The sequence below is a fragment of the Lissotriton helveticus genome, chromosome 10, assembly GCF_964261635.1.
Source record: "Lissotriton helveticus chromosome 10, aLisHel1.1, whole genome shotgun sequence".
NCBI classification, from domain to species: domain Eukaryota; kingdom Metazoa; phylum Chordata; class Amphibia; order Caudata; family Salamandridae; genus Lissotriton; species Lissotriton helveticus.
In genome coordinates, this window is record NC_136071.1 from 355,024,748 (window position 1) to 355,052,140 (window position 27,393).

Below are 27,393 nucleotides of genomic sequence, written 5' to 3' on the forward strand. Positions count from 1 at the left end.
CAGGTTCCAGGGTCAACAGGCCGGTAGGGCTGGGGCCAAGTATTTTTTATTTATTTATTTATTGAAGCTTTGTATAGCGGTAGCTGGACCCGAGGGTATCGGAGCGCTTCACAGCAAATACATATATGCACCAAAAAGAAAATGTGGACGATAAACAAGAACAAGGAACACAAGCGGGAAGCAAAAGTCTGCGCAACATCAACTTGAGCGCAATACGGGACAAAGATCAAGAGCGAATCATCCGGCTCTGAGATCAGAGCAAAAGCGGTCTTTCACAGTCAAATGTGGGTTTCATTTATCCCTGTATGGTCGCACTAACGTACTGAAAATGATGATATTCCCTAAATTTCTTTACTTGTTTCGCACTATACCTCTATTGTTCCCTTCTGTTTTTTTTTTTAGCAAACTAGACAGAATTGCCTCCAGATTTTTCTGGGGCTACCGGAGAGCTAGAAGGTCTCTTAAATGGTGTACTTTACCTAGGATTAGGGGATGCTGGGGGTGCCAAATTTTCAGCTATACTATTGGGCAGTCTCTTTAAGATATATGGGAATTTTAATTTTTCAAGACTATGTTATGGATGATTCAGTTAGACCATCAATCTACGAAATGGTTCTGGGGACTGAAGCTCGACAATGCTTGTTGAGATTAATAGAACCCAGTTACTATAAAAAAACAAAATTTAAAATTATGATTTCAGTGTTTCAAATCTGGAAACAGTTTAAAAAGAGATTTAAGGGGGCGTGGCTAAGATGGCGGCCTGACCAGACGTGTCCTGCGAGGCTCCCCGGCCCTGAACCCCATATCGCCCTTCTAAAAGAGTGCACTACCCCTTAAACCGGGAGTTTCACGGCCAAAGGAGTGGTGCTCTGACACGGTTCTTTCCACTTGCTGATATTTGCTGCGCGGAAGTATGCAGCGGGTGATCTTGCCGGTGAGGGACGGCATAACGGCGGCCGCATGTGCCCGGCACCTGGACTGAATCCTACTCCCATGAGGAGACCGAGGCACCCCTGAGGGCCCAACCTTACGTCAACTGCCCCCCAGACCCTGCACCCAACCCGGCTTTCCGGCTGCAGGAGTTGCTGATCTACACACGCGGAGTACGGGTAACCCGAGCTGGTGGCCCCCCACGGACTCACACCCCAGACTCGGATACGGGGACACCCGCTCACAGACATCACGAGGGCGCGGCTGCCCTGGATATGCGCTGGCCGAATCTCGGCCCTCCCCAACGGGTTGACCCGAAGACATCCCAGTGGCTAAGCCACAGCACGCTCCCGGATAACTGCGCAACCTCACAGGCCCACTGAGTCCTGACCCCGATACCGCCGTCGTGGTACCTGCGGCCTCCCGGAGAACCCCCCCAGACATCAAGCGGTTGCAGAACACCGGCGGCATGGCTAACACGGGGCGCGAAGGATCTCGCAACATTGTCGATTTGCTCCACAAAAGCGCTCCAAAAGGAGAGAAGACTCAGATGCCTCCCTCCCCTAAGACGCCTGCCAGCGCCTCAGGCCAGGATGACGAGGCTGCTCCCCTCACGAAAGCCTTTCTTGCCTCCCTCTTCAACACCCTGAGGGATGACTTTCAGGCCCTGAAACAGGAACTGGCGGGGGAACAGCGTGAGCTCCGCCGAGACGTTGATGGACTGGGAGAGCGCGTAGCTGCGGTGGAGGGAGCGGACCAGACTCGCAGCATGGAGGTGGAACGGCTGCAACAGGATATCCTCCGCCTCCGGGAGCAACAGGTTGACCTTCAAGCGCACTCGGAGGATCTCGAGAACCGCTCCCGGAGGAACAACATACGGGTCCGGGGGGTTCCGCTGAAATCGGAAGGGAACAGCATTGTCGGCTACCTGCAGGAGCTGTTTAGGGAGATCCTTGGGGAAACCGATGAGTTTGACATCCGTATTGACCGCGCGCATTGGGTCGGCTTAGCGCGGCGTGCACCGGCCCCCCCTCCGGACATACTGGCTTACCACCCCGATTTTCCACTGAAGGAACGCATTTTGAGAGAGGCCAGACTGAAACAACCCATCCACTTCCGGGGAGACCCCGTGGCTCTCTTCCAGGATCTCTCCGCTATTACCTTGCAAAAACGGAAGGCCTTCAAAGTTGCTACGAACTTCCTAAGAGACAATGGAGTGCCATACTCCTGGGTCACCCGTTTCGCCTCATTTTCAAGTGGAGGGGGACATTGCACCAACTCAGATCACTCCGAGACACATGTGCGTTGCTAGACATTGACTTACCGGAGGAAGCTGGATCTAGAGAGGCCTCCCCGCATCGGTCGCAAGACGGGCCCACACAACGTTCCAACGACGGATGGCAGACAGTGCGACGACGGCGGTCCCCTAGATCTCTTCCTAAACCTGACCCCATCACGGCCGCTCAGGAGCGAGAGGCGGTGGTCCAGGAGGTGGTTGACAACACAGCGGCCAAACTGTAAGGTGTTATTTTCAAGGGGTTTGCCTTCATGCTATCGCTTTGTTTGGGGGGAGGGGCGGGGGAGCCACTGGGTCAGCCGCTGCCTCGTTCTCCTCCACATTGACACTCTACGGACCTGAACTTTGTTCCGATAGGCCCGAGACTATGAGTAGTGTTTTGAGGGGTTGTTTTGGGTGGGATTGGAGGGAGGGCGAGGGAGTTGGGGGGGGGTTGGTTGATGTTTGGGTGAGGGGTTGGGGAAGGATGGACTGGGAGGGTTGGTTGGGTCGGGATGGGGTTGGGGTGGGGGGAGGGGCCGAGGGGGGGAACGGGGGTGGATCGTCCAGTGCTCTCTACAGGTCTCAGATCCCTGGGATACAACTCCGCACCGAGCGCCGCCCGGGCGGGGGAACAGCGTTTTAGACTCCACTGTCACACATGCCACCTAATACCTTTAAGATTTTGACCCTTATTGTCCGGGGCTTAAATAACCCAGTAAAACGGCACGCAATACTGTTCCACTTGGAAAGCACCCAGGCAGACATTTGATTATTACAAGAAACTCATCTGCTATCCCGCGACTGCCACCGACTCCGCTCACACAAATTTCCGACTCAATTCTTTTCCTCTGGCAACAACAAGACCGCAGGGGTAGTGATTCTGGTGGCACGGCATTTTAAGGGGGAGGTTCTACACAAATGCGCAGAACAGAAGGGGAGGCTGCTGGCATATCGATTTAGGATAGGGGGCCTCACGTTTACGGTTGGGTCCCTATATAGTCCTAACGAGAACCAGGAGCACTTTTTACACTCGGCCCTGACTGACGTCACAGACACACCAGATAGATATATCGTACTTGGGGGGACTTCAACATGGTCTTTGACACAGTCCTGGACAGGTCTGCCCAGCGCACCCCCCAAACGGGAGCGTTTTCGTCCGGGTGTAGGGATCGGATGACGGAACTGGATCTTCACGATCTCTGGCGCCGTACACACCCCCGAGATAGGGAATATTCGTACTACTCCAATACGCATAAAATATACGCCAGGCTGGACCATCTCCTGGTCACGGGGCCTGTGTGCGCTTTAGCTACCGCGACGGAGATAGGAGTTATCTCCCTGTCGGACCATGCGCCAGTCTCTACCACAATCCAGTTGCCACCGATATCATACCCCCCCAGGGTCTGGCGTCTCCGAGACACTTTATTGCATAAATAAGCAGTGGTGACGCGCATTCAGGACACTATCCGCGACTACCTATCTCACAACGCCAACGCCGACACCTCCTTGGCGACTCAATAGGCGGCCATGAAGACTGTAATCAGGGGAGAATTTCTGGCCCTTTCCTCTGCGGAAAATAGGGATCGGCAATGCAAACGAGACGAACTCACCCAGCGGGTGCGCGAACTCGAACAAATGCATCAGCGCACGGGAGCTCCCAGAATCTGGAAGCAGCTTAAAGTGGCGAGGAAACTCCTGGCGGCCCTAGACATGGACCGGGCGGAGTATGCGGCACTGCGACTGCGGCACGCCTACTATACCGGAGGGGACAAGTGTGGCCGTCTCCTGGCGAATGGGCTTCGGGTTGCGCACCAACGGCAATTGGTGAAAGAGCTCTCTGGGCCTGACGGGGCCATTATCACAGAGGATACCCAAATCGCGGACACCTTCCGCAGCTTTTATGCAGCTCTTTACACGGGTAGCCCTTTGGACGACCTAGCAGCAGCGGAATACCTAGACTCGGTCGCTGTCCCCTCCCTGACTCCCTCACAGGCGGAACACCTAGACAGGGATATCCGCATTGAGGAAGTGATCTCTGCTATTGCCAAACTCAAACATGGGAAGGCCCCAGGGCCGGACGGCTACACGTCCCTCTTTTACAAAACATTTTGCACGACGCTGGCACCGATTCTCACTCACCTTTTCAATTCCTTTTCTGCACCAGGCGCCATTCCACCTGACCTTCTGCGGGCGTCCCTTACTGTCATCCCCAAGCCGGGAAAAGATAGGACCAAGTGCGGCTCCTACAGGCCGATATCACTCCTGAATGTGGATCTTAAGTTATATACTGGGATCCTAGCGGCTCGATTGGCCCCCCACCTGCCGGGAGTCGTAGATCCGGACAGGCGGGGTTTATTCCCAGACGGTGGATAACACCTAAAGGATCGTCCACCTCATAGAAAAAGCCTCCCGAGTCCCTGGGGAGCGGTTGGTGCTAGCGGTCGACGCTGAAAAGGCGTTTGACCGAGTACACTGGCCATACTTAGAACGGGTCCTGACGAAAGTCGGTATTGGGGAAAAATTTCGCTCACTCATATTTAACTGTTACAAATTCCCCACAGCAGTGGTGCGCGTGAACGGTTGCAGCTCGCAGAGCTTCACCATCGAGAGAGGCACAAGACAGGGGTGCCCGGTGTCGCCCCTACTCTTCGCCTTATATATGGAGCCATTTGCCCAGAGGATCCGCCAGACCCCTGCGGCAACGGGGGTGAAGTTTGGCGGCTTCATCCACACCATTAGTCTCTACGCGGACGATGTCATACTGTCACTAGAGAATCCGCGAACGGCCCTCCCGGCCTGCATCGCAGAGATAGACACCTTTGCAAGGGTTGCGGGATTCAAAATGAACTTAGATAAATCCGTAGCTCTGGATCTGTCCCTCGCTCCTGCTACCAAAACTTACTTACAGGACCTCTTCCCCCTACAATGGTCGTCAGACCTCGTGCCATACCTGGGGATCCAGCTGGCCCCTACTTTGCCGGCCATGGTGAGGGCCAACTATGCCACACTCCACGGGAAGATACAAGAGGAGTTGAGACGTTGGAGGCGTGGCACCCTTTCTTGGCTGGGTAGAATTGCCGCAGTCAAGATGACCGTCCTCCCCCAAATTCTCTACCTATTCCGAGCGCTACCACTACAGCCGCCTGTGGGCTGGATTCAGTAAACGCAGGCAGACCTCTCGCGCTTCATCTAGCAAGGCCGGAAGCCCAGACTAAAGAGGACACTGTCCACGCTAGCTCCGGAAGCCGGGAGGCTGGGGATACCGGACCTGCGCAAATACTTTCAGGCAGCACAGCTACGCTATTTAGTGGAATGGAGCAAGTGGGAATCGGACAAACACTGGCTCTTCCAAGACCAGGCGATGGCTGGGCGCCCACTCCAGGAAATACACTTCCTACCCAAAGCCCATCGTCCCGCTAACTTGTATGCTTCCTTTGTCACGAGGGTTCCCCTGAAGGTGTGGGATGCCACTAACACCATACACGAGCTCACCACCGTCCCTTCACCACTTACACCACTGGTCGATAGCCCAGATTTCACCCCGGGGCTAGACAAAGGAGCTTTTACACACTGGCGGCCCGCGGAGTGTCGTTTCCTCTACCATATATAGTCTGGATGGCGTCATTCCCTTCCCACTCTTTAAAGAGGAATACACATTGCCAGAGACGGTACGGCTTCGCTACATGCAGGTCCGCCACTGGGCACTGCACCCACAAGTGAGAGAGACGGCTGATAGGAAACTCCTACCCTACGAACAGTGGCTTATATCCCGCACTTCGGACGCCAAACTGATATCCGATCTTTATAAATTCTTACAACCACCATCCACACACCTAGATATAACCCAGGTAGGGAACGCTGGGAAAGGGAACTGGGTAGGCCGTTGAGCCATAAAGAATGGGATCAGATCTCTTACAGAGCCCGACACTCAGCATACCACACGGGGCTTACGGAAACACTAACCAAGGTATCTACTTACAGGTATTATACCCCGGAACGGATACATGAGATGGACCGCAGCAAGACTAACACCTGTTGGCGGGAATGTGGGCACGTAGCCACATTACCACACATCTTGTGGGACTGCCCGCTTTTACACTCTTACTGGAAGCAGGTGATAGATGACATTGACACTCATTTTAAGACCGAGCAGCCTCGCTTCCCCGCTTACATCCTACTGGGGCCCCCTAACCGAATGACATACCCCTTGCGCTCCCATAGGGGACGTCAAATAGCTATTGCCCTGGGCTCTGCGGTGCAGAATATCCTTACACATTGGTGCACCACTACGGTCCCTTCCCTTACGGGGTGGTTACATAGGCTGTGGCATGTGCTGGGAATGGTGAAGTTGTCACTTACCTTGGCTGGAGATATAGATCAGTTTGATGAACTTTGGCAGCCATTCCACTCCCTGTTGGCCACTGAATTTAGAGAAATCTCCTGCCCGAGATATCTTCGCCTATTACGGCTCACTACACCTGAAGGGGAGGATTCCTAAACGGGCACCGAATGGGATGTCCCTCCAAGAAGGGAGCGGGGAGAAACGGGGTAGGATAGGCCTGAGCACTGGACGGAGGGAAGGGGGGTGGGAGGGGCTGGGGAGTTGGGGGTTCGGGGGGGGGGGTTCTAGAGGGAGTTTCTTCCTTTTTTACAGCACTGCCTATACCGGTATAACTCTGTTGGCTGGATTTCTTTTGGACTGTCATCAGGAGGGCTTCCGAGCCTCACGCGCGCTTCTGGCCTTTGCAGATCCGCATCTCATATGCAATGTATGTTCTGTTTCTTTGTGCTGCTTCAATAAAAATGATTTAAACCTAAAAAGAGATTTAACTGCTGCTTAGATCTAAATTACCATACACCTCTTTTGCATAATCCGGTCTTACCTGAAATCTTTAGAGGCCCTATTATTCAGAGATGGCACTGTCGTGAGTTGTGTTTATTAGGAGATTTATATTTAACGGGGCAATTTGCTCCGTATTCCGACTTACAGCAAAAATTTTATCTAACAAAAACAGATTTTTTTAAATATCTACAAATACGGAGTTTTTGGGAGTCAAAAAATGTATTAAACACTATTATGATGGGAAAATAGATGTATTAGAAAGCTGTAGGAAAAGAAGTAAAATTGGTGTAATATACCAGATGATGATAAATAGAACCCAGGATAATTTGAATGTATATACAGAGAAATGGCAAAGAAATTTTGGAATTGGGTTTGTTGATCTATCTAGGTCAATTGAATTGGCTAGTAGGGTACTATTTAACGGTTCGCTCAAAAGCCAACATTTTATGTCCGTTTTTGATTTATATTACACCCCAGCCAAGCTGGCTAAATGGAAAGCTAAAAGTGGAGATAAATGTAGCCGATGCAATCATTTTGCGGCGGATTCTATTCATATGTTTTTTAGTTGTCCCAAATTAACTCAATTTATTACTGATGTACAATATTTTTTAAATAACATTTTGGGGACATCAACTCAACTATCCGCAGAATTAGTAATATTGGGAATGCAATCGGATCAAATTGGTAGAAAAACAATGGAAGAAGAAGGCCTGATGTTTATATGTATGTCTGTATTTCGTTATTGTATAACTTCACGCTGGCTAGATGCTGATCCACCAACTTTTCATCATTGGCAGTCTAAATTATTAAATATTTATCAACTTGAAAAAGCGATTTATAAACTAAAGGGACGGAGAAGAAAGATTTTCGGTCAAAAACTCTGGGCTCCTATTTCTAACTGGATTTAACTTATCTAATTTGGAAATTAATGTTGTAAATTATTTTCCATGTATTCATTGCTATACCTTTGCACTACCTTGGAAATGATGATATGCTGGAATGGTTTTTTTGTTTTGTTTTTCTGTACCCTTTTCTTTCTCCATATATTTAGCCTTGTATAACTATCTGCTGTCAATAAAAAAAGGGGAAAAAAACCGAGAAAAAAAACAAATGTGGGTTTCTCGTTACGATCCAGAGCGCTCGAGGAAGAGGGCTTTGAGTAGAATCTTGAATTTCGGGAAGGAGGCAGTCATTCTGATATGGGGGGGGATGGAGTTCCAGATCCTGGGAGCATTTCCCGCAAAGGATTTATTTTAGGTTTTGTGTTTCTGTGATTTCAGCGGGATAAGTAGGAGCGTGTTGGAACTTCTCAGTTTCCTAGACTGACCGGCTCTTTTGAGTTTGGCGGCCAGATATTCTGGTTTGCCTGTTTAGAGATTTGCGTGCGAGGTAGGCTGTACAGAAGCTGGCTTGTTGGTCTATAGGGAGCCACTTCAGTCCTTGAGTGCCGGTGAGATGTGCTCAAATTTCTTAGTTCCTGTGACCATTCTCGCAGCGGCGTTGAGGGTAGTGGTAAGAGGTCCCAGGTGAGATTTGGCTGTTCCAGTCAGAGCTGCGATGCCATAGTCAATTCTGGAGAGCACCAGTGCCTGAGTGGCCTGTTTCAGATCTTTCGGGGGGATGAAGGGTTTGATTTTGTAGAGAAGTTTCAGGTTAAGGAACGCACTTTGGGCGGTTTTTGAGATGTGTTTTTTCATGTCCAGTTTGGGGTCGAGAGTAATCCCTAGGGATTTTACAGAGTCCGTTGGCGCAAGAGTATCATCGAGGGCGTTTAAGGCTTTGAGCTATTCTACTATTTGGGGGTTTTCATCTCTATTCGAAATGAGGAGCACTTCTGTTTTCTCTTCATTGAGTTTGAGGTGGTTGGAAGAGAGCCAATGTTGGACCTCCCTGAGTGTATGTGATCGATGTGGTTTCCAGATAGAGTTGTGTGTCGCCCGCGTAGAGGTGGAAGGGGATGTTGAAGTTCCTTAGAAGTGAGGTGAGGGGTTCCATGTAAATGTTGAAAAGTTGCGGGGAGAGTACTGACCCTTGTGGAACTCCTCTACTAATGGGGAGGGGGTCCAATTCAAAGCTGTTGATTTTTATTCTTTGTGTGCGGTTGTTGAGAAAGGTGGAGAACCATTTTAGAACCGTCTTTTCAATGCCCGCTCTCCCCTGGAGGACATTGAGTAGCAGGGTATGATCAACTGTGTCGAACGCAGCCGAGAGGTCTAAGAAGATGAGAAGGCTACATTGGTTGGAGTCGAGTGACATGTGCAGATCATCTAGGACATTTAGGATTGTGGTTTCAGTGCTGCAGCCCTTTCTGAACCCTGATTGGTGTGGGTCAAGTAGGTTCGTGTTCTCTAGGTGTTGGGTTAACTGTGACAGCACACATCTTTCAAGAATTTTGGATAAGAGAGGGAGATTCGATACCTGTCTAAAGTTATTCATGATTGGGGCTAGGGGTAAGCTAGGGCTAGATTGGGGCTAGGGTAAGCTTCAGGTCTTTAGTCAGTCTCGAGGGTAGCTGATTGAGGGAGTGTGGCGAGGGTTTAGCGGAGGCGATTAGATTGCTTATCACTGCATATTGGACGGGCTGGAAGGATGACCAGCGGATAGACGAGGTTACAGGGGTGTTGTGGTTGGTTGCTGGAGTCAGGGACTCTGTGCGGGAGGAGGGCTTAGAGCTGAATGATCGATCAATTTTGGCGATTTTTTCATTGAAAAAGCTTGCAAAGTTGTCACAGTGGGTTTTGGACGCCACAATGTTGGCTGTCACTGGATTGGAGGTTTGACTCCTGGTGATGTTGAAGAGTTCTTTGGGACGGTTTTTAGCATTGTCTAAAGCAGAACAAAAGAAGGATGACTTTTTGCTCTTGATATGGTTAGAGTAGTTTTTGCGTGCTGCCTTGAGTTGATCCCGGTGGAGGGGGGTGGGGTTGTTCCTCCAGGATCTTTCCAGGGTTCTGAGGTGTCTTCTTTCCTCATTAATGTCAATGGAGAACCAAGACCTAGAGGGGCTGCTTCTTGTTTTTTTAAGTTTCAGAGGTGCCAGCTGATCCAGGGTGAGCTCCAAGTTGGAATGGTAGAGCGAGGTGAGTTCCATGGTTGAGAGGAGCTCCGTCATGTTGGGGAGGAGTGTGCTAAGTCCTTCTGCTAGCTTGTCTTGGGGGACTCTGGATGTATTCCTGACCCATTTAGGAGAGGCTTGAGTGGGTGGGAGGGATACGGCCGGATGGTTGATATGAAAAAGAATGATGTGATGGTCAGACCAGTCCACTGGGATGATGTAGTCAATCGTGATTGCATTTTTGTCCGCAATGATTGCATCCAGGATCGCTCCTCTATGGTGCGTTTACTCTAAACAGTGTTGGATCATATCGTTGTCTTGCAGGAGGGTGTTGAGAGATTGAATGAGCGGGTTTTTGTTTCGTTCCATCTTAGGTTGAGGTCGCCCAGAATTATTATGTAGTCGCTGTTGAGTGCAGATTGGGTGAACAGATCCGACAACTGAGCTCCAAATTCGTTGGAGTTGCCTGGTGGATGGTATAGGAGATGGCATTGAAGTGAAGTATGAGTGGGCGATTTGAAGTTGACTGATAGGCATTCGAAGAAGTTATACAGGCAGGCAGGAGTTTCTGAGATGGAGAGGCCACTTTTGTGAATAATTGCTATGCTGCCACCTTTATGTTCGGGCCTGTCTTTGTGGATAATTGAGAAAACGAGCGGCACCAGCATGTCCAGAATGGGGTGGGACAGGGTGTTTAGCCACATTTCCGTAATGAAAGCTACATCCAGATCATGTGAGAGGATGGCTTCAGCTATTTCCGTTGCATGTTTGACGGCGGACCTGCTGTTGATAAGCATACAGTTAATGGGAGGGTCTTTTTTTGATTTCAGATTGTCAGGCTTGTCTCTGGGTATGGAGGATAGATACGTTGGGGGTCTTGTGGCTTGTCGGGGGGGCCGGTCCCTACCCACTCCAGTAATGACTTGGATCGAGGAGAAGGGAGTAGAGTTAAGGGGTGGAGCCTGAGCAAGCTGGTTAGAGGGGAGTTGGTATGATGAGACGAGTCAGTTGGTGTCATCCTGTTGTTAGCAGCTGCACAGCGGGTCTTCTTCTTCTTGATCTTCTTTCTGGTTTTCTCATCGGGATCTGAGGAAGAAAGGTTCAGGGTGCCCCTAAATACTGAATTTAAGGGCGTTACAGGTAGGGCAAGGGCAGGGACCAATAGGTGCCTGTCCTTGGAAGGGTACACCCCCATGTCTGCTTCTCTCCTCTGGGCGGGGGGCAGGAGCCTAGCTGTGATTGGGCAGGGCTCCCCATTTTCAAGATGACCGGTGTCCGGGTTGTGCTTCACCTCGCCTCTCCCACCTGAGGGGTGGGGTTGGCACAGGCTGCACCCCGGCCTTCCTGACGTAGGGTTTCCCGCCAGTCTTCCTAGCAGAGTGGGGGTCGGAACTGGTGGGGGCCAGTTGCCGAGTACAGCAAGTGGTCTGGAGAAGCTCACAAAGGCGTCAGGCCTTTAAAGCTTCCCCCTGCCCATCCTGGGGGAGGAGACCTAGCACCTCGCCCAGGATGTGCATTGTTGCAGGCCCAGGATAGCGGGGGGCTCTCCACCCAGGGGTCCAGCAATATGTCTGCTGTGTGGCAGCCTAGGCAGCCTCTCAGTCCAGACGTGGATTGTAGGTTAGGTTTTCAGGGGGGCATCTCTAAGATGCCCTCTGGTGTATTTTACATTAAATCTCACACTGTCATCAGTGCGGGTTTAATGTGCTGAGAAGTTTAATATCAAACTTGTCAGTCTTCAGTGTAACCATTATGGTGCTGTGAAGTTTGTAATGACTTCCTCCCTGTACCATATACTCTTAATGGTATCACTGCACTTACAGTGCCCAGGAATGGCCCTGGGTACTGTAGGGGCACAGGGCTCATGCAACTGTGCGCACACCGCTGGCATAGGGTACCCAGCTAGAGGGGAGACTGAGGTATGCCAGGGCAGTGGGTTTTGTGGACACGGAACACAGGGATTTGTGCCATGTCGACTCTCTGTTGAGTTCTGCACTTAGACACTCAGCCTGCAAAGGCAGTGTGTGGGTGTCAGGGTACAGGGCCCCTAAGGGTGGCACAATAAGTGCTGCAGCCCTTAGGGGTCTTCTCTGGTCACCATGCCCTGGGTACCTAGGGTACCATTTACTAGGGGCTGACAGGTGGCCAGAGATGCCAATTGGGTTTTGGTTTCAACACAGTTTTAGGTAAGGAACACAGGCCTTGGGCACCTGGTTGGCAGGAGCCCAGGGCACACTCAGTCAAAGCACATCAGCAGTTCAGCAAAAAGTGGGGGCATACCAATGCAAAAAAGATGGCACTTTCTCACAAGCATTTACGAAGGACAAAGACACAAGCCAATGGCAAATATGGGTGGAGAGTGGGCGGGGCTTCTCTTCCATGCTCCACTACAACAGCTCGCCAGAGCAGCGCATGAAAGCTGACTCAGGCTCGACCAAAAAACAGGAGGGACACTGTTCGCTCCTTGAGAAAACTTAAAACCTTTCAACAACCAAAAGCCTTTCATTGTGGAGTGCAAGTTATTGATAATACTATGGGAATGGCATCCTAACAGGCAACCTGAGATTGCCTCTCGCTCCAGTTTAAGCTGCTCTACATTCGGCAGCCGGGCTGAGTTCCACAACTGGAACATTGTATCAAATTTCTCTAGTTCTAAATGAAGGATGCCCACGATACCCAAATCTCAAAAACCTGAATAATTTATGACTTGCAACCAAAAAATTCACCACTCTGCTCAGCCATTCTCTTGAGTAGCGCCCTTCCGTTGGAAACCTCTCCTGCTTCATGCGCAACGTTTGCAGAATTTTCTCAAGTTCAGCAAAAAGCTAAACACATGCCGCTTTAAAATTGACATCAGCTTGTTTCATTGCCCTATCTTTTGATCGGAACTATACATTTCTCAGTGTCTTATTCTGCCTTTATTGTAGGGCCCTCCTCTGTCTCAGTCCTCATCTCTACTTATTTTAGTTTTCACACAATTCTCCTCCTTCTAGGTTACCTTCCTCTGCTTCTCTTTCATATTTTTACTCTAACTCCTCTTCCGACAGCTGTTTCCTACTCTAGTGCATTTTTTGCGACTACCTTGCATTCTATCCCATTTCACTTCCATCCTTATGCTTGTCCCTGACTGCCCTGTCCTCTAAATACTGTGAGCCTATCTTTTATCCCTCAATTTTAGTCTTCGCTATGCCACATCTGCTTGATCAGATTCACTCCCTGTGATCCTCGACATATGCTCTAATGCCTAATTCTGGTTTATTTGAAGACGAATATGTATATCTTCTTTTGCTTCTTTTGCTTATTTGATGATTCTCTTTAAGGTATGCTCCATATCTGTTGTTACTATGTACAACGCGCTGACACCTTTTCTGGTTGAGCAGCTCTTTAAGAAAATGCACACAAATTATTAAACCTGTAACTCTGATGGCCAAGGAGAATGTGAGTGAATCCTTCTGAACAATCGGAATAGCACTTCCAATCCCTGAGTTACAAGGATTTGTAGCCTTTCTTTTATTTTAACATATTCCTTGTCTCAAGTTAGCTGTAGACTTGTTTACCAGTTGTAGTTTTGATTAAGAGACGTAATATTGAAATAGAGAGTTTTCTCCTCCATAGTTAATCCATTCCGTGTTCCTCTGTCGTCTTTGGCACTCATTTACAAGCCTTTAGTACACCTGGGGTAATTTGCAGTTGTGGCGGGGCTGGAATACCTTTGATTTAGGTTTTTAATCCAAAAATGGCAGATAATTAGTGGTAGAAATGTTTAAAGTTAGTTTACCTCTGTTAGGCACGAAATTGATGAAACCCTTCATTTTTTTCCATGCTATGTAGCGACAGTACCATATTGTAGCATTCCAAGAGTACCACATTACTCTTAATATGCTTATTGCACATTCATCTCATTATTGTGGCACCCTCATCGAAGCCCTTGGTCTTCTTGCCTTTCATGGAGGTAAACTTCACATTTCCCAGTGATTCCCTTATTTGAATGATCAGGCAAAAGAGCATACAGAGACAAAGAAAAGCGAGAGATGAGGAAGAAAAGAGTAGAGGAGAAGGAATGTGGAGGAAAAAGAAGGTAAGTGGAAGAGGCACACAATAGGAGAACAGAGTGAAGACAGAGTTAGGAGAGGGAAGGCAACAGTCAACAAAAGAAATAGAAGAAGAGAAGGGCTGAGAGTTGGGGTCGATAGAGAGATGGAAAGGGAGAGAATGACATGAGAAAGAAGGAAGTGAGAAGGGAGATGAGAAAGGAAGAGAGATAGAGGGAGTAAGAAGGAAAGAGACGGGAGGAGATGGAAGTCTGTGAAGTAATGTTAGAAATGGGAAATACATAAAGAGGGCAGCTGAGAAGACGAGTCTGAGAGACCAAGCGTAGGAGAAAGAGATAGTGTAATGCTGACAGGAGAGTACAGGGAGTAGCTGAGTTCTAGAGAGAGGGGTGGAGAGAAGTGGAAACTATAAATTATCTGTGTTGTGTGTAAGAAGTCCACATACTTCACAGTCAATCTCCTCCTTAGAGGTGAGCCAAGAGTCCTCAGACTACTTAGTGGGCCTTATTATGTAAGGTGGTTTAGTGTGCCCACAGGCATCCCGTGAATCTTCACCCGATAAATTGCAAAGAGGTCATTGTCGTCCCAGTGTATCTTTTCCTGATAGTGCCTCATAGTCCAATGACATCCGAGTGAAACATCCCCTGAAAGGTCACCAGGGAGTCCATTGATTTCCCATTGAATCATTTCCTGATCAGTTCTTGGACTCTACGGCTGTCTTTGGGCCGATTTTATGTCACACTGGTATTTTGTCTCCATTTAAAGATGGATCTAATTGCCTCACTTTGATTTTGCATTGAACAGGATGCCAAGTTCATAAACCAGACATTTTATTGAAGATTGAAAAGGGGGCAGAGCCGTGTGTCGGAAGAGACCAGCATACAGCATTGACATGTGTGCAGATGTTTCGTACAGGTGAGCAGCATGACTTTTCCTAGTGTTGTCTACTTAGATACATGTTGGCTCTTTCAAAAGTGCAACACATTTAGCCTCTTTTAAGGATATTTCTTGGTTATCCACTCATCATTTTTTTTTTTTTTACTTTTTTCATCTCTGGGATTTGAACTGTTTTTTTTTTTAAGTGTTCTCTTCTGAGACGCTCCAGTTCCCCTACTACCCACTGTCTGTAACACTTCAGTTATCCTCCTAAGTGAAGCTGTCTTTTAAGGTGGACCATCTGGCTTGGGAACAGCAGAACAGTACTATGGAGAAAAGGTCTACCTTCCTGAATTGCATTTATTGTCAGGAACTGGGCTGTTAGTCTGTAAACATGTTTTGACCTTTCAAAATCAGATGGTCTAATTTACATAGTAGATATCTCAATGTGGTGCACAGGATTTTGAAAGGTTTCATCCCACAAGAGCCTAAAACAATAGAATGGGACCCAGAAAAGCTGCTCAACCACAGAGTTTATACACAAAAAAATGTTGACTAGGATTATCTTTTCAGTTATTGGAGCCCTTGCATTTTATTTTATGCATATTATTAAAGGGGAATCTCCACTCCATATTTTCACATCTTCTCCCATATACTCCTTTTGGGACCAAATATGTACGAGGGCCCTCGTTAGCTGGTTCTTTGAAAGCATTGTGGCACAGTAGGATCCTACAGTAGATCTAGTGTTGATGCACATGTTCCTCTGTAGCTACATGGCCAGGCTTTTTCAAATATGGAATGTCCCTTGCTGCCTCCACCAAATAACAAAAGGTTCTGGAGGTTTTCATAAGAGGAGTTGCATCTCAATCAATCAATCAATCAATCAATCAATCAGTACATTTGTAGAGCGCGCTACTCACCCGCGAGGGTCTCAGGGCGCTGAAGGAGAAGGGAGGGGGTGCTGCTACTGCTTGAATAGCCAGGTCTTGAGGTGTTTCCTGAAGGTGAGATGGTCCTGAGTCAGTCGTAGGTGTGCGGGGAGGGAGTTCCATGCCTTCGCTGCTAGGTAGGAGAACGATCTTCCTCCAGTGGTGGTTCTGCGAATCCGTGGGACGGTGGCGAGGGCGAGGCTGGAGGAGCGGAGCTGGCGGGTGGGGGTGTGGAACGAGATGCGGTTGTTGATGTATTCGGGGCCCGTGTTGTGGAGCGCTTTGTGTGCGTGGGTGAGCAGCCTGAACATGATCCTCTTGCTGACTGGGAGCCAGTGCAAGTTTCTCAGGTGGGCGGATATGTGGCTGTGGCGGGGGATGTTGAGGATGAGTCGTGCGGAGGCGTTCTGTATGCGCTGAAGGTGTTTCTGAAGTTTGGCTGTGGTTCCTGCATATAGGGTGTTCCCGTAGTCCAGTCGGCTGGTGACGAGGGCCTGGGTGACCGTCTAAAGACAAAACATAAGTAGCAGGAGCTCACCTTCAATATCCATGTTAATTGTTGGCGTAATACGAACAGTACTAAATCGAATAAAGGAACCCGACCTCATGTTATAACGATGTTGCAAACCACTGAAAAGTGTGATCATATAGAGAAACAACGCTGACAGACAAGCCCTATATAAGGCCAGGAAACCCAGATCAGACTTGCACTACACTCTTTTTGTATGACGAGGGTAGTACTCATTAGACATGGTCACACAATCATCCTGAGACAATAAACACGGCAACACACAGTTTATAGTTTGTTGCAAATACAAATTGTTAAGTTTACTGTTGGCTATTCTCAAAACCGCCTGTCGATTAAAATGCCTGGTAACATTCAGGTAGATTCTTGATTGCTTGTAATGAACTCCAGCTGTACATTAATAAATAGACTTACATAAATGTCTTCCTATCAGCCAACTTTTCCGAGAAACAAGTTCAAAAGAAAGGTAGAAAGAGTGAGAGATGCATGCTAGAGGGATGAGGAAACGAGTGATTCCATTCTGTTGTTCAGGACAGGGACACAATGTGCTGGAGATTGGAGAAATCTTACAGTCTATTTTGTGAAGTGGGGTGGACAGCACTCACCTCTGCCAAGACCTAACCTGCATCTGAGAGTGTCAAGCAGTGCTGGGAAAACAAGATGCTCCATAGAAATAACTTATTGGAAGTAGCATCAATTAATAATTTGGGACCCCAGTAGAAGTATGTGTACTCATTATATAAACGTATGAATCTGTGTATGCTTAAGTCTCCTGGCCTGTTTTACTGCTCTGCAGGCTTCAGATTATTTCATGCCGCAGTATATCCATTGAAGATATGGATTTCATGATTAGAATCACACTAAGTAGGTGACCTGTTGGGACGTTCTCCATACATTTAACATTGTGGAGGAGGTACCCATTTTTGTTGCTACTGACAGATTTCTTTTGTCCCGCTGAGACCCTAGGATTAATTCCACTTAGGGTTGGAATGATGACTACTTTTCCCAACTAAAGTACATTTTTTAAAGACTGTTAAGCTGTTCCTGGTGGAATTGCTGTTACCATTGGATTGTATTGTCATCTTTTCGCTGCACCATGTGCACTGCTTTGGACCCAAAATAAAGCATATGTCAAAAGAATACTTTGATGTTGTAAAACAAAAGATTGGGATTTTTTTTGTATGAGTTTAAGGTTTATCCATATCTATGTGGGGTGCCTACTAACAGATTTATAATGTTCTCAATAAGTGATACCTTGGGGGCCGCTGTGTTTCTTTGGGCTGTCCTATTCTCCAAGCTCCTTCTTGTATTTATGTGGTGTACCCTGTGATATTTTTCCAGGGAAACCAGATGCAGCATTTAGAAAGGGTCCATGAGGGGTCGGCTAGTCAAGTATATTTATAATGTGTAGCAATCAAAGTTTTTAAATCTTTTTTAAAATGAGGATTCATGAGTGTTGGAGGGTTGACTGTGAAGGGCTGTGGACAAGGTATTTATTTTCATGTTTGTGCTGCAGCTACAGGGAAAGCCCTGGATCCATAACCGGTTTTACGAAGTTTGGGGACATGTCAACGATATTGCTGGTTGGATCTCACACTCTTCGAGGACTGGTGCCAACCAAATCTTTTAGACATAGCATCAGGTGATTCTGAATAGATTGTCTTATCCTTGAAAATACTTATTGCATGAACTGATAGCCAGGGCAGGGCTTTCCTGGCTCGTGATACTGAATCAGATTTTTTTTCAGACCTCAGATAAGACATACATTGAGTTCTGAACCCTTTGTAATCAAACTAGATCTTTCTTAGGAACTGCCAGGAGGATGGAGTTACCATTGTCTATTCTTCATTGAATAATAGCATTATGAGGCCCAAGAATTAGAAATATCTACCACAACATTTTCAATTGGTAGCTACACTATTTCAAAAGGTTGGCCATTTGGATCCCGAGATCATGGTTTGAATCAATGTGTATCCCACACATTAATTTGATGGGAGATCAGGAGAGCACCAATATTTTCTCGATTGAGTTTTAGGTTGTTTTAAACTATCCACTAACGGGTCATTCTTTATCTGTCTGTGAAGAGCGAGGTGGAATATGGATTCATGACTAGGTTAGGGAAATACACCGAAGATGAGTTGGGCACGTTATATATACGTAGATGGTCATACAAATGCACCAGCACCCGCTTTGAGATGAGAAACTCCTTGTAAGGAAAACAGAGCGGAAATGGAGAGCTAGCTGTCATGCAAAGGATCCAGCTCTCTTGAAACTAAATTGAAAATGTGTTAAAAAAATAATATGATGTTAACAAAATTGAATTATTTGTCTTCTCTAAATTTAAATTCTGAGAATACAGCTAGGGAATTGTTTAGAAGAGTAAAGTCTTTCATGCAATTCGATTGCATCTCGGGTACATTAAGACCTTCCCAGGAGTTCTGTAATTAACAGGCAACATAATTCTCTGTAAAGATTTAGAAGATTTAGGATGAAAAATCAAATCAGCTAGGGAGGATATAAGCACTTCTGTCTGCCTAGATCAGATAGCAGAGATGATCTTCAACTCGGTCTCTTTTCCAATAGGCAGGAGAAGAGGAGAGAAAGGAAATCATGCTGCACACCAAGTAAAGGTCTCCAGATGACTCAATTCCTATTTCTCTTTTACATTAATGTGGGTCAGTCTTCACTGTTTTTGCTCCTTATGTGACTATGTTTGAAAGTGCAGGTACGCTTCCGTTGAACTGGAAGAAAAGGGGTGGGAGGCAGTAAGGCCTCTTTTAAAAAAAATGTACCGTAGATAGTTAAAAGAGGGAGAACTATAGACCCAACACCTTGTTACCAGCTGTGAGCAAAGACACAGAAAGAGAAGTATGCAGACAGTTGACAAAGCGGCTAGGAGGATGCGGTTGCCTAAATGAATGGCAGATAGGCTTCAGGACTGTCAGAGGATCGGAATCAGCTATAGTTCTGACATTTGATGAGTTGCACCTTACTGTTGATGAGGGCGATGGTGTTGCACTGATTCTGTTGGATCTGTCTGCAGCATTTGACACTGTGGATCATAACTTAATGATTGAACGTCTCAGGAGCCTAGCACTGAATGAGAACTTACTAAGTTGCTTTTTCTTATTCTTAGAGAATCAATCATACACAGTGATGTTAACCCTCTACTGCTCGAGCAGCAGAAAGTTGTGTGCAGAAAGCCTCAGGGTGTAACCAGTATCACATGCTATATTTAATATATATATATTCAACTGCTCCTGGCTCTCATTAAATTGTGTGGCCACACAGTAGTGTCCCATGCGGACATTACACAACTGATTGTGAGTCTGTATCACAATGCACTTACACCTGCAAATAATATAATATCATGCCTTCCTGCAGTACACTCTATGATGGCCTATACCTATCTGAAACTTACCACTAATAAAATGGAGCAGCAGAAGATTTGCTAGGGTTAGCTACTTCCCTGGTGGCTAAGATAAAATTAGTCAGTGCTCATTCAGATAAACATCTGAATGGGAAGGAGTAAGTAAGTAGCAGTTTAAGTTAAGTTGGTTTTTGCCAAGAATCTGAATCAAGAATTCTCTTAAGGGTTTAGTCAGCTCTGTACCATGGTAATAGAATGTAGGAGGTCTGGTATCTCTCTCTCAGGACTCGATATCCCAGCAACCCGCAAGGGCAGCTGGAAACACCGGAGCTGGATTTTCTCAGCTGGAGAAAAAGACAGCGTCTTTCTCAGTGCGTCAAAAGGGAGGGGCGGTGTCCGTGGGCTCTCGGGCAAGTAGATAGCCGCTCTGCTCCAAACAACCGTGTGCTTGCTTAAGGCAACGTTGGTATATTTATACCTGAAAGGTGCCGGGTTTGACGTAAGGTTGGACATAAGACGTCAATAAAAGATGTCACTAAGAACTGGCTGTTCTTTCAGTGCTCGCAGGAGTTCTAGGACAAATCAAAACAAAAGCATGGGGAATTCCCAGGTTGCTGGAGGTTTGGTTTGTTTAAAGAACGCGTTGTACTTTCTAGGAGTCTAGGGGAGTAGCCTTGCCGTATTTGGACTGCATGGGCTATTACTAAATATGGATATGATTCTTATGCCTTTATAAGAATATTATTTATTATAACCACATAAGGGCATAAATCGGGAATATCGAATTAGGGTCCTAGATAGAAACACAACACCCACTCCACGAGTTAATGTCCATCATTACTAAAAACTAAGCAATATTAAACATATCGATGTATGTGTGTTTTCCAACCCACCCCAAAATACATAAATCGCATTTGAAATGGTATATAGTAAATACACGAAAAATGAGTATTGGTACTGTACGCCTATTAAGCAGTGTCATCATTCAGTTAAATGCATATATATATCAGCTGAATGAATTGCGAAAATTACACATGAAATGGCTCTGAATACAGAAAAGAAGGTCGAGACCATTCCATCACATATTTATACAAATGCTCTACATGTGCTAGAGGCTGAGGTAAAATATTGTCTCTAGAGTTCCTAAAATAGAAGCTCTGTTCTCTAAGAATAGTTCTACTTTAAGCAGAGTACTTTGTGCCAGAAAAAAGGGTAAATATTTTGATAGTGAAAAAAAAATAATTTCGCTTTCAGGGGGAAAAATAGTTCCAATTGTTTTCAGTAACTGTGTTTATCAAAAACTGAAGGCCAATTCAGAGTTCAGGGAACGCTGTGTGCTTGTTGTTTTAAAAGTTATTCTCGTTGTTCAGGGGAGAACATCATATCAGACAGACTTGCAAAAAATTGGTCTACGACATCAGGTGAAAGTTCGACCAAGTTTGAAAATGCTGTAACAGTGCATGTGTGAGAATGATTGCTATCATCGATGTCAGGATCAGCAATGCTCACAGAAGGTTGTACCTGTGTGGTGCTGCTTTCATCTCGTACGCCACCGCCACATACTCGTAGTGGTGAAGTCTCAACAAATGCCGTCAACAGAATAGGTAGCCGCTGGGGACAACACGATGCATGAGTCGTTACCGGACCTAGCAAGGTATCTGTATCCATTGGTACTGCTGATGGTAGTGTAAGACAGACGTCCAACACGCATTCTTCTCTGCATAGCATACATCGAAGCACAGGTAAGATGCAATCTTGCCAGATTGGTCTGAATGAAAGAAAGCAAATTGTGCTTAGATCTCGTAGCCGGGCAAATCCAAGCACTTTAGTGATGCGGTCCCGGTAGCGTATAGCTAGGATCGTTTCTCCCATCGTTGCTGGAGTCTTGTCTGTGGTTTGGCTTGCAATATCGGAGCAGAAGAATCAAAAATAAAATTCCTGCTACGAGTCCCAAAAGAAGAGGCAGACCGCCAAAAAATGAATGCACAAAATTCGGGATAATGCCCAGAACTGTTTCAAAGGGTGCTAACAGTCCCGAAAAAATTGTCTTAAATACATGTGCGATGCCACTGGTACGGACATGTTTAAGATTTGACTTAACATTTCTGCAAAATGCACGGGGCAATTTGTTGATAATAGGGAATGTATCTCTGCCGCTGTCCTTGCAACTTGCACACATACGTTTCCTTGGACGAGGTCAAAGGCACAGTTGTCTGTAAAAGAATGGATTTCATTCTGCTTAAAGTATCAATTCGAATAGAAGAGATATTCAAATAAGGCCATATTGCCGCCTCCATGTCTGGATTGCTGTTTGGATACAATACTTGCATACAGCAAGTGACCATGGAACTAACGCTCACGAGATAGGCTTTTCCTGGCACCATGCCACAACAGCTGTGGTCACTTATTAGAACATAACTGCCGTTGGAAAGTTGTCTAAAGATTGGCTCTATCTGAGTTGTAGGAGTGCCGTGCAGGTGACATCAAAGGTTATTCGAAGACCCTTTGCAGGCTCCATGTAAGTTAATACCTTGACACAGAAGTGTACCACTTAGTGATTTTTTACAATTGTTACCACTAAGAAATACCTCCTTTTTCTTTTCACTAAAACATTTGTGTGTATAAGGTAATTTCCATGTTGACTTGATGTATCCTTTACCCAACCTTTCATACTGGCCCGCTGGTATATTCTCTTGGCAATATTTAAACTGGAAAGTTGTTATCGGAATTGTAATAATTCTGTGTATTATCCATTCAATGACAGGTCTTTCTGACATTGTCAATGGTAATCTCTCAAGTTTTTCAATGCTCAGAATCGTATAGTCTGCTCCTTTTTGTGCCAAACTGATTTGTTTATCAGTAAGGTTAAAGATAGAGAATAATGACGTTGTGTTGATTAAACGCCATGGCACGTAGCCTGAACGCAGATTTTGCAACGTCCAGCCAAGCTGGACAATAGAACGTAATTGGGACTGACCATGTTGTAACATTAGTAAGTCCTGCTCTATTATATCAATAGCAGATGATACAATACTGCCCAGTGAATATATTCTGGAGGACAGAGTCGTTAACCCATTGTCCACAACAGAAAGTGATTTTTCCAAAATAATACGATCAATTTCTCGTATTTTTTCTGCTGTTTAAATTTGTGTTTCTTTCCAAGCCTCGTTGTATGCAGCGTATATACCGGCCGCTATGAAACGTTTTTGACGCTGTTTGCGTGGTCCCAGTATGAAATCACGCACGTCAGCACCGTCTTTAAGTATTATTATTATTATTATTAAAGGCTTTTATAGCGCGCTCTATTACTAAAAAAATAGTATCCTGGCGCGTTGAGGGCGGAGCAGATTGAGAGAGAGCAGATACCTGCAGACACTGCGTGGGGGAGGTTTAAACTATAGTATTAAAGAGATGAGTTTTTAGCCCTTTCTTAAATGCACTAAGAGTGGATGCAGTTTTCAAATGGAGGGGTAGAGTATTCCAAGATTTGGCTGCTCTTACTGAAATAGATTGGCCGCCAAGTCTACAGTATTTAAAATTGGGGATGGACATTTGGCACAGATTAGCCGATCGCAGTGGGCGGTTAGGGACATACAAGGAAAATCTTTTTCTCAAGTAAACAGGGCCAGTTTGATGAATAGCTCGGTAGGCAAGCACTAAAATTTTAAATAGAATCCTATGAGCAACTGGGAGCCAGTGAAGAGCGTGGAGAAGAGGGCGAGCACTAGAACGCCTGGGGACATTAAACAGAAGTCTAGCGGCGGCATTCTGGATAACCTGAAGGCGATGGATCAGATATGCCGGCAATCCGCAGAATAGTCCATTCGCGTAGTCGAGCCTAGAGAGTACTAAGGCACGGATAACAGTCTGTTTAGCTTCTTTTGGAAGGAGGGGAAAGAACCTGCGTAAAGTTTTTAAAGTAGAAAAACAAACGCCAGTGAGTTTCTTTAGATGGTCCTCAAACTTAAGGTTCTGACCGAACCAAACCCCTAAGTTTTTCACCGGGCCAGATGAGGCTTTTGGTGGGGGAAGGTCCGCAGGCCAGAGACGTTCACTGAAATCCTCGGGAAAAGAGCCATACAACAAAATCTCGGATTTACTTTCGTTACATTTTAGCTGGGCACTTGCAAGCCATTGAAAAATAGAGGAAAGACAGAGTTGGGCCGCCGACGTATCTAAATTATCTTTGGACCAGGTAAACAAAAGTTGTGTATCGTCGGCGTACGCCATAATTTTAGCCCCCAACTGTTCTGCGAGATAAATCAAAGGGGTGAGATAAATGTTAAAAAGCAGAGGGCTTAAAGTAGACCCCTGCGGAACACCAGTGGAAAGTAATTTGGGGGTAGAGGCAAAAGGAGGCAACCAGACTTGTTGAGTGCGATGACTCAAAAATGAGGTCAGCCAGTCAAAAGCAGGTCCCACAATACCTATGTCGGCCAGTCTGGAGAGTAGAAGGGAGTGAGGCACCGTATCGAAGGCAGCAGAGAGGTCAAGTAAAATCAGAGCCGCTCTGCCGCCTTCGTCCAAACACTCCCGAATAGCCTCCGATATTTCGACTAAGGCCGTCTCGGTACTGTAGGCGGCCCTAAAACCGGACTGAGCTGGATGTAGTGCTTCCGAGGATTCAACAAATTTATCCAGCTGATTGAAGACAGTCTTTTCGCATATTTTTGCTAGCGCAGGAAGCAAAGATATTGGGCGGAAATTAGACGGAGTGGCTGGATCTAATCAATTTTTTTTTAATAATGGGAGCAGTTTAGCTTGTTTCCAGCAAGCGGGAACAGTAGCCGTGAGAAGCGAGAGGTTAATAATCTGGGTAACCTCATTTCCCACTGTTTCCGCTAAGCCCGCAAGAACTCTAGCCGGGCCTGGATCAGAAGGAGATCCGGATTTTAAGGCAGCAACAATAGAAATGATGTCAGAATTAGATTGAGGGGAGAAGGTGGCCAATTTCTCGGTGCGAGGGGGCATTGAAGGAAGTGGAGTTATTAGGGAAGGTGAAAGGCCGTTGCAAACATTTTGCAAATCCACCTGAATTCTAACAATTTTATCAACAAAAAATTCAGATAGTTCTTCGCACCATTCCTCTGATGCACGCAGCAGAGGTTGTGACGCACAAGGAGATATAAAACTTTTTACAATCGCAAAAACTTCTCTACTATTGTTGTTTGCTTTATTAATGCGACCAGAAAAGTCAAGTGTTGCTTAATTTCAGCCAGTGTGGATTTCTGTAGCCATTCGAGGCATAGTTTCCCTACACTGTATGTTGTAACTATCCCTGGATGTTGTCTCTGGGAGTATCTTGGATCTGGCCTGTTCAGTTTTAACACCTGTATTTTGTTCAGGAATCTATCTTGACAGTTATTTGTGTCTGTGGGCCAGATCAACCATTTTTTTCAATCAGGATGTGTTCTGTTTTGGTGTAAAATATGGGATACGTCTATCTCCACATCTGTAGTGCTATTACTATCAGGTATGGGCTTCGGAATAGACGGTTTATTTAAGTCTTTTATCTTGGCTAGACCAAGACAGGTTGTTTGCTGAATGGTGTCATTCAAGAATATTATTTGTTCTGGGATCATGCAGGCTCTAAATAATGCTTCTAGGCCTTGTACCTGCCATTCTTTTGTACCCCAGATGGTTTTTGTTTCAATGTTGTTTTTCCAAAATTCAAAACCAAATGTAGTCATTTTTCCATAAAATGTTTCAGAAGAAATCAATTTAGTATTTGTCAACATTGTTTTCATTCCTGTCTTATTTAACATTTTAAAATAAAACGTTTCTGCATCACTTGTGTTAAACCCTGAGAAGTATGGGAATTTCTCATAAAATGTTTTCGAGCTGCCTTTAGGCGGTGTTGCACAATGTTCCCATTGGTTATAATTAAAAACATTTCTAGGCTGTGCAGATTTATGCAAATAGTGATGACCAAAGTGATTATAGCAGTACATTTCTTCATAATTTGATGAACCTTGTAAATAATCATGTTCTGTAAATTTTGCTGGCATTACTAAATCTGACATCATATTATTAATATTATCAAAGTCCCAATCATCAGAAAAAGTACTTGGTTTTACAAAGTCACTTAATGAAACTTTAAACTGGTGTGGATATTTCAAGAGCTCAATCGGGCCATATATTTCATAATCCGTTTTGTCCCAAGCTACCCCACCGGGTATTGGATTGGCTGTGATGTTCACTGATGATAGTTCTCTTTTCTCGATGTGAGATGACTTGTGAGGCTGTAGGACCAAGTTGATGTTCTGACTTGCTGTGTCCATTGTACTGTATTTTCCTTCAATGAATTTACCCAAACAAAGAACCATGATGAGCCAAAGCAGGAGGAAAAGTACACCTAACACAATCCAAAATTCAATCCATGGAGAAATCAGATAGGTTTCTTTGAGTTGATGAAAGAGCTCAGTTACTTTGTCTTTGAAAAGTTTTTGTTGCTGGTGTTTCTTCATGTTCACTTGGATCATCAGAAAAGTCATCGAAATTGATGAAGTAGCCAGATGCAGTTCTGTCAATTGTTGGAATTGCTTCCGGATTTTCTTTAGTCTTTGGATCTTTCTTGGAGACATTAGTATAATCCGATGCTACATCATTGTAGACAGGTGATTCTTGACGAACTGTTGCAATTTGGGTTTCAAGAGGCACAAGTTCCATGGCTTTGTTGCATAGTCCTTTTTTATTCACTGCAGGTTTATCAAATGTGATTAGTCTCTCAGTTTGAACCTCTTGGATTGTAGCAAATTTTGGTATTCTGCTATTTCTTGGGAGTCCACTGGGCCTACTACTTATTATTGGCCACATGATTGTGGTTTTACCAGGTCGATGGATACAACTCGGTTCTCCTTTTTACCAGCAAGGGGCGGTAGTACAACTGATCTTGTTCCGCTGACAGCTAAGACAGGTACTGCTTTTCTGTAAGAAGGCCCAAATTCCTTCTTCTCCGCGATCTTCTCTCTGACCAGGTCCCCAATCTTTGGAATCCAGACAGGTCTTGCTGGGACAGGTGGTTTTTCTTCAGTGGCTGTTGGCTGTTGTTTTAACTTTATGTTACTCAGGTTTCTTCTTGTTTCATTTAAGTCCTGTAAAACAGCCAATCGGTCTTTGATATCAAAGCATTTTTCTTCTACCACTGAAGTGTGACTATCAAGATCCTGAATGTACATTCTAGTACCGAACAATAGTTCGTATGGAGTGAGACCTTTTAGAGAATTTCTTGGCAGATTATTAAGACTACGTTGGACACTTGTTAAATGTTTGACCCACCCATCACCCGAACCGAATACCCTCGCCGTTATAGATTGCTTTATGTCACGTTTTTCTCTTTCCACTACCGCATTTCCCTCAGGATGGAATGGAGAAGAGTACCGCAATGCAATGCCCATGCTGGTCATGGCCTCTTTGTAAGCTCGAGAGCTAAACGCAGGACCCTGGTCAGAATGTAGCATGTCAATTGCGTATATACCGATAAAGACTTGCAAATCTTTTATAACAGTTCTGGTGTCAGCCGAGCGCTGGTGT

At 45.8% G+C, this 27,393-nt stretch overlaps 1 protein-coding gene across 1 annotated transcript in view; it reads left to right on the top strand.

The window, feature by feature from the left end:
* LOC144783822 (uncharacterized) overlaps window positions 1-27,393 on the top strand; it is an 87,335-nt gene that overhangs the window by 39,721 nt on the left and 20,221 nt on the right. The window contains exon 3 of the mRNA XM_078662567.1: window positions 14,964-15,074. Coding sequence (XP_078518693.1) covers window positions 14,964-15,074 — 111 coding nt within the window. The remainder of the gene's footprint in view (window positions 1-14,963; window positions 15,075-27,393) is intronic.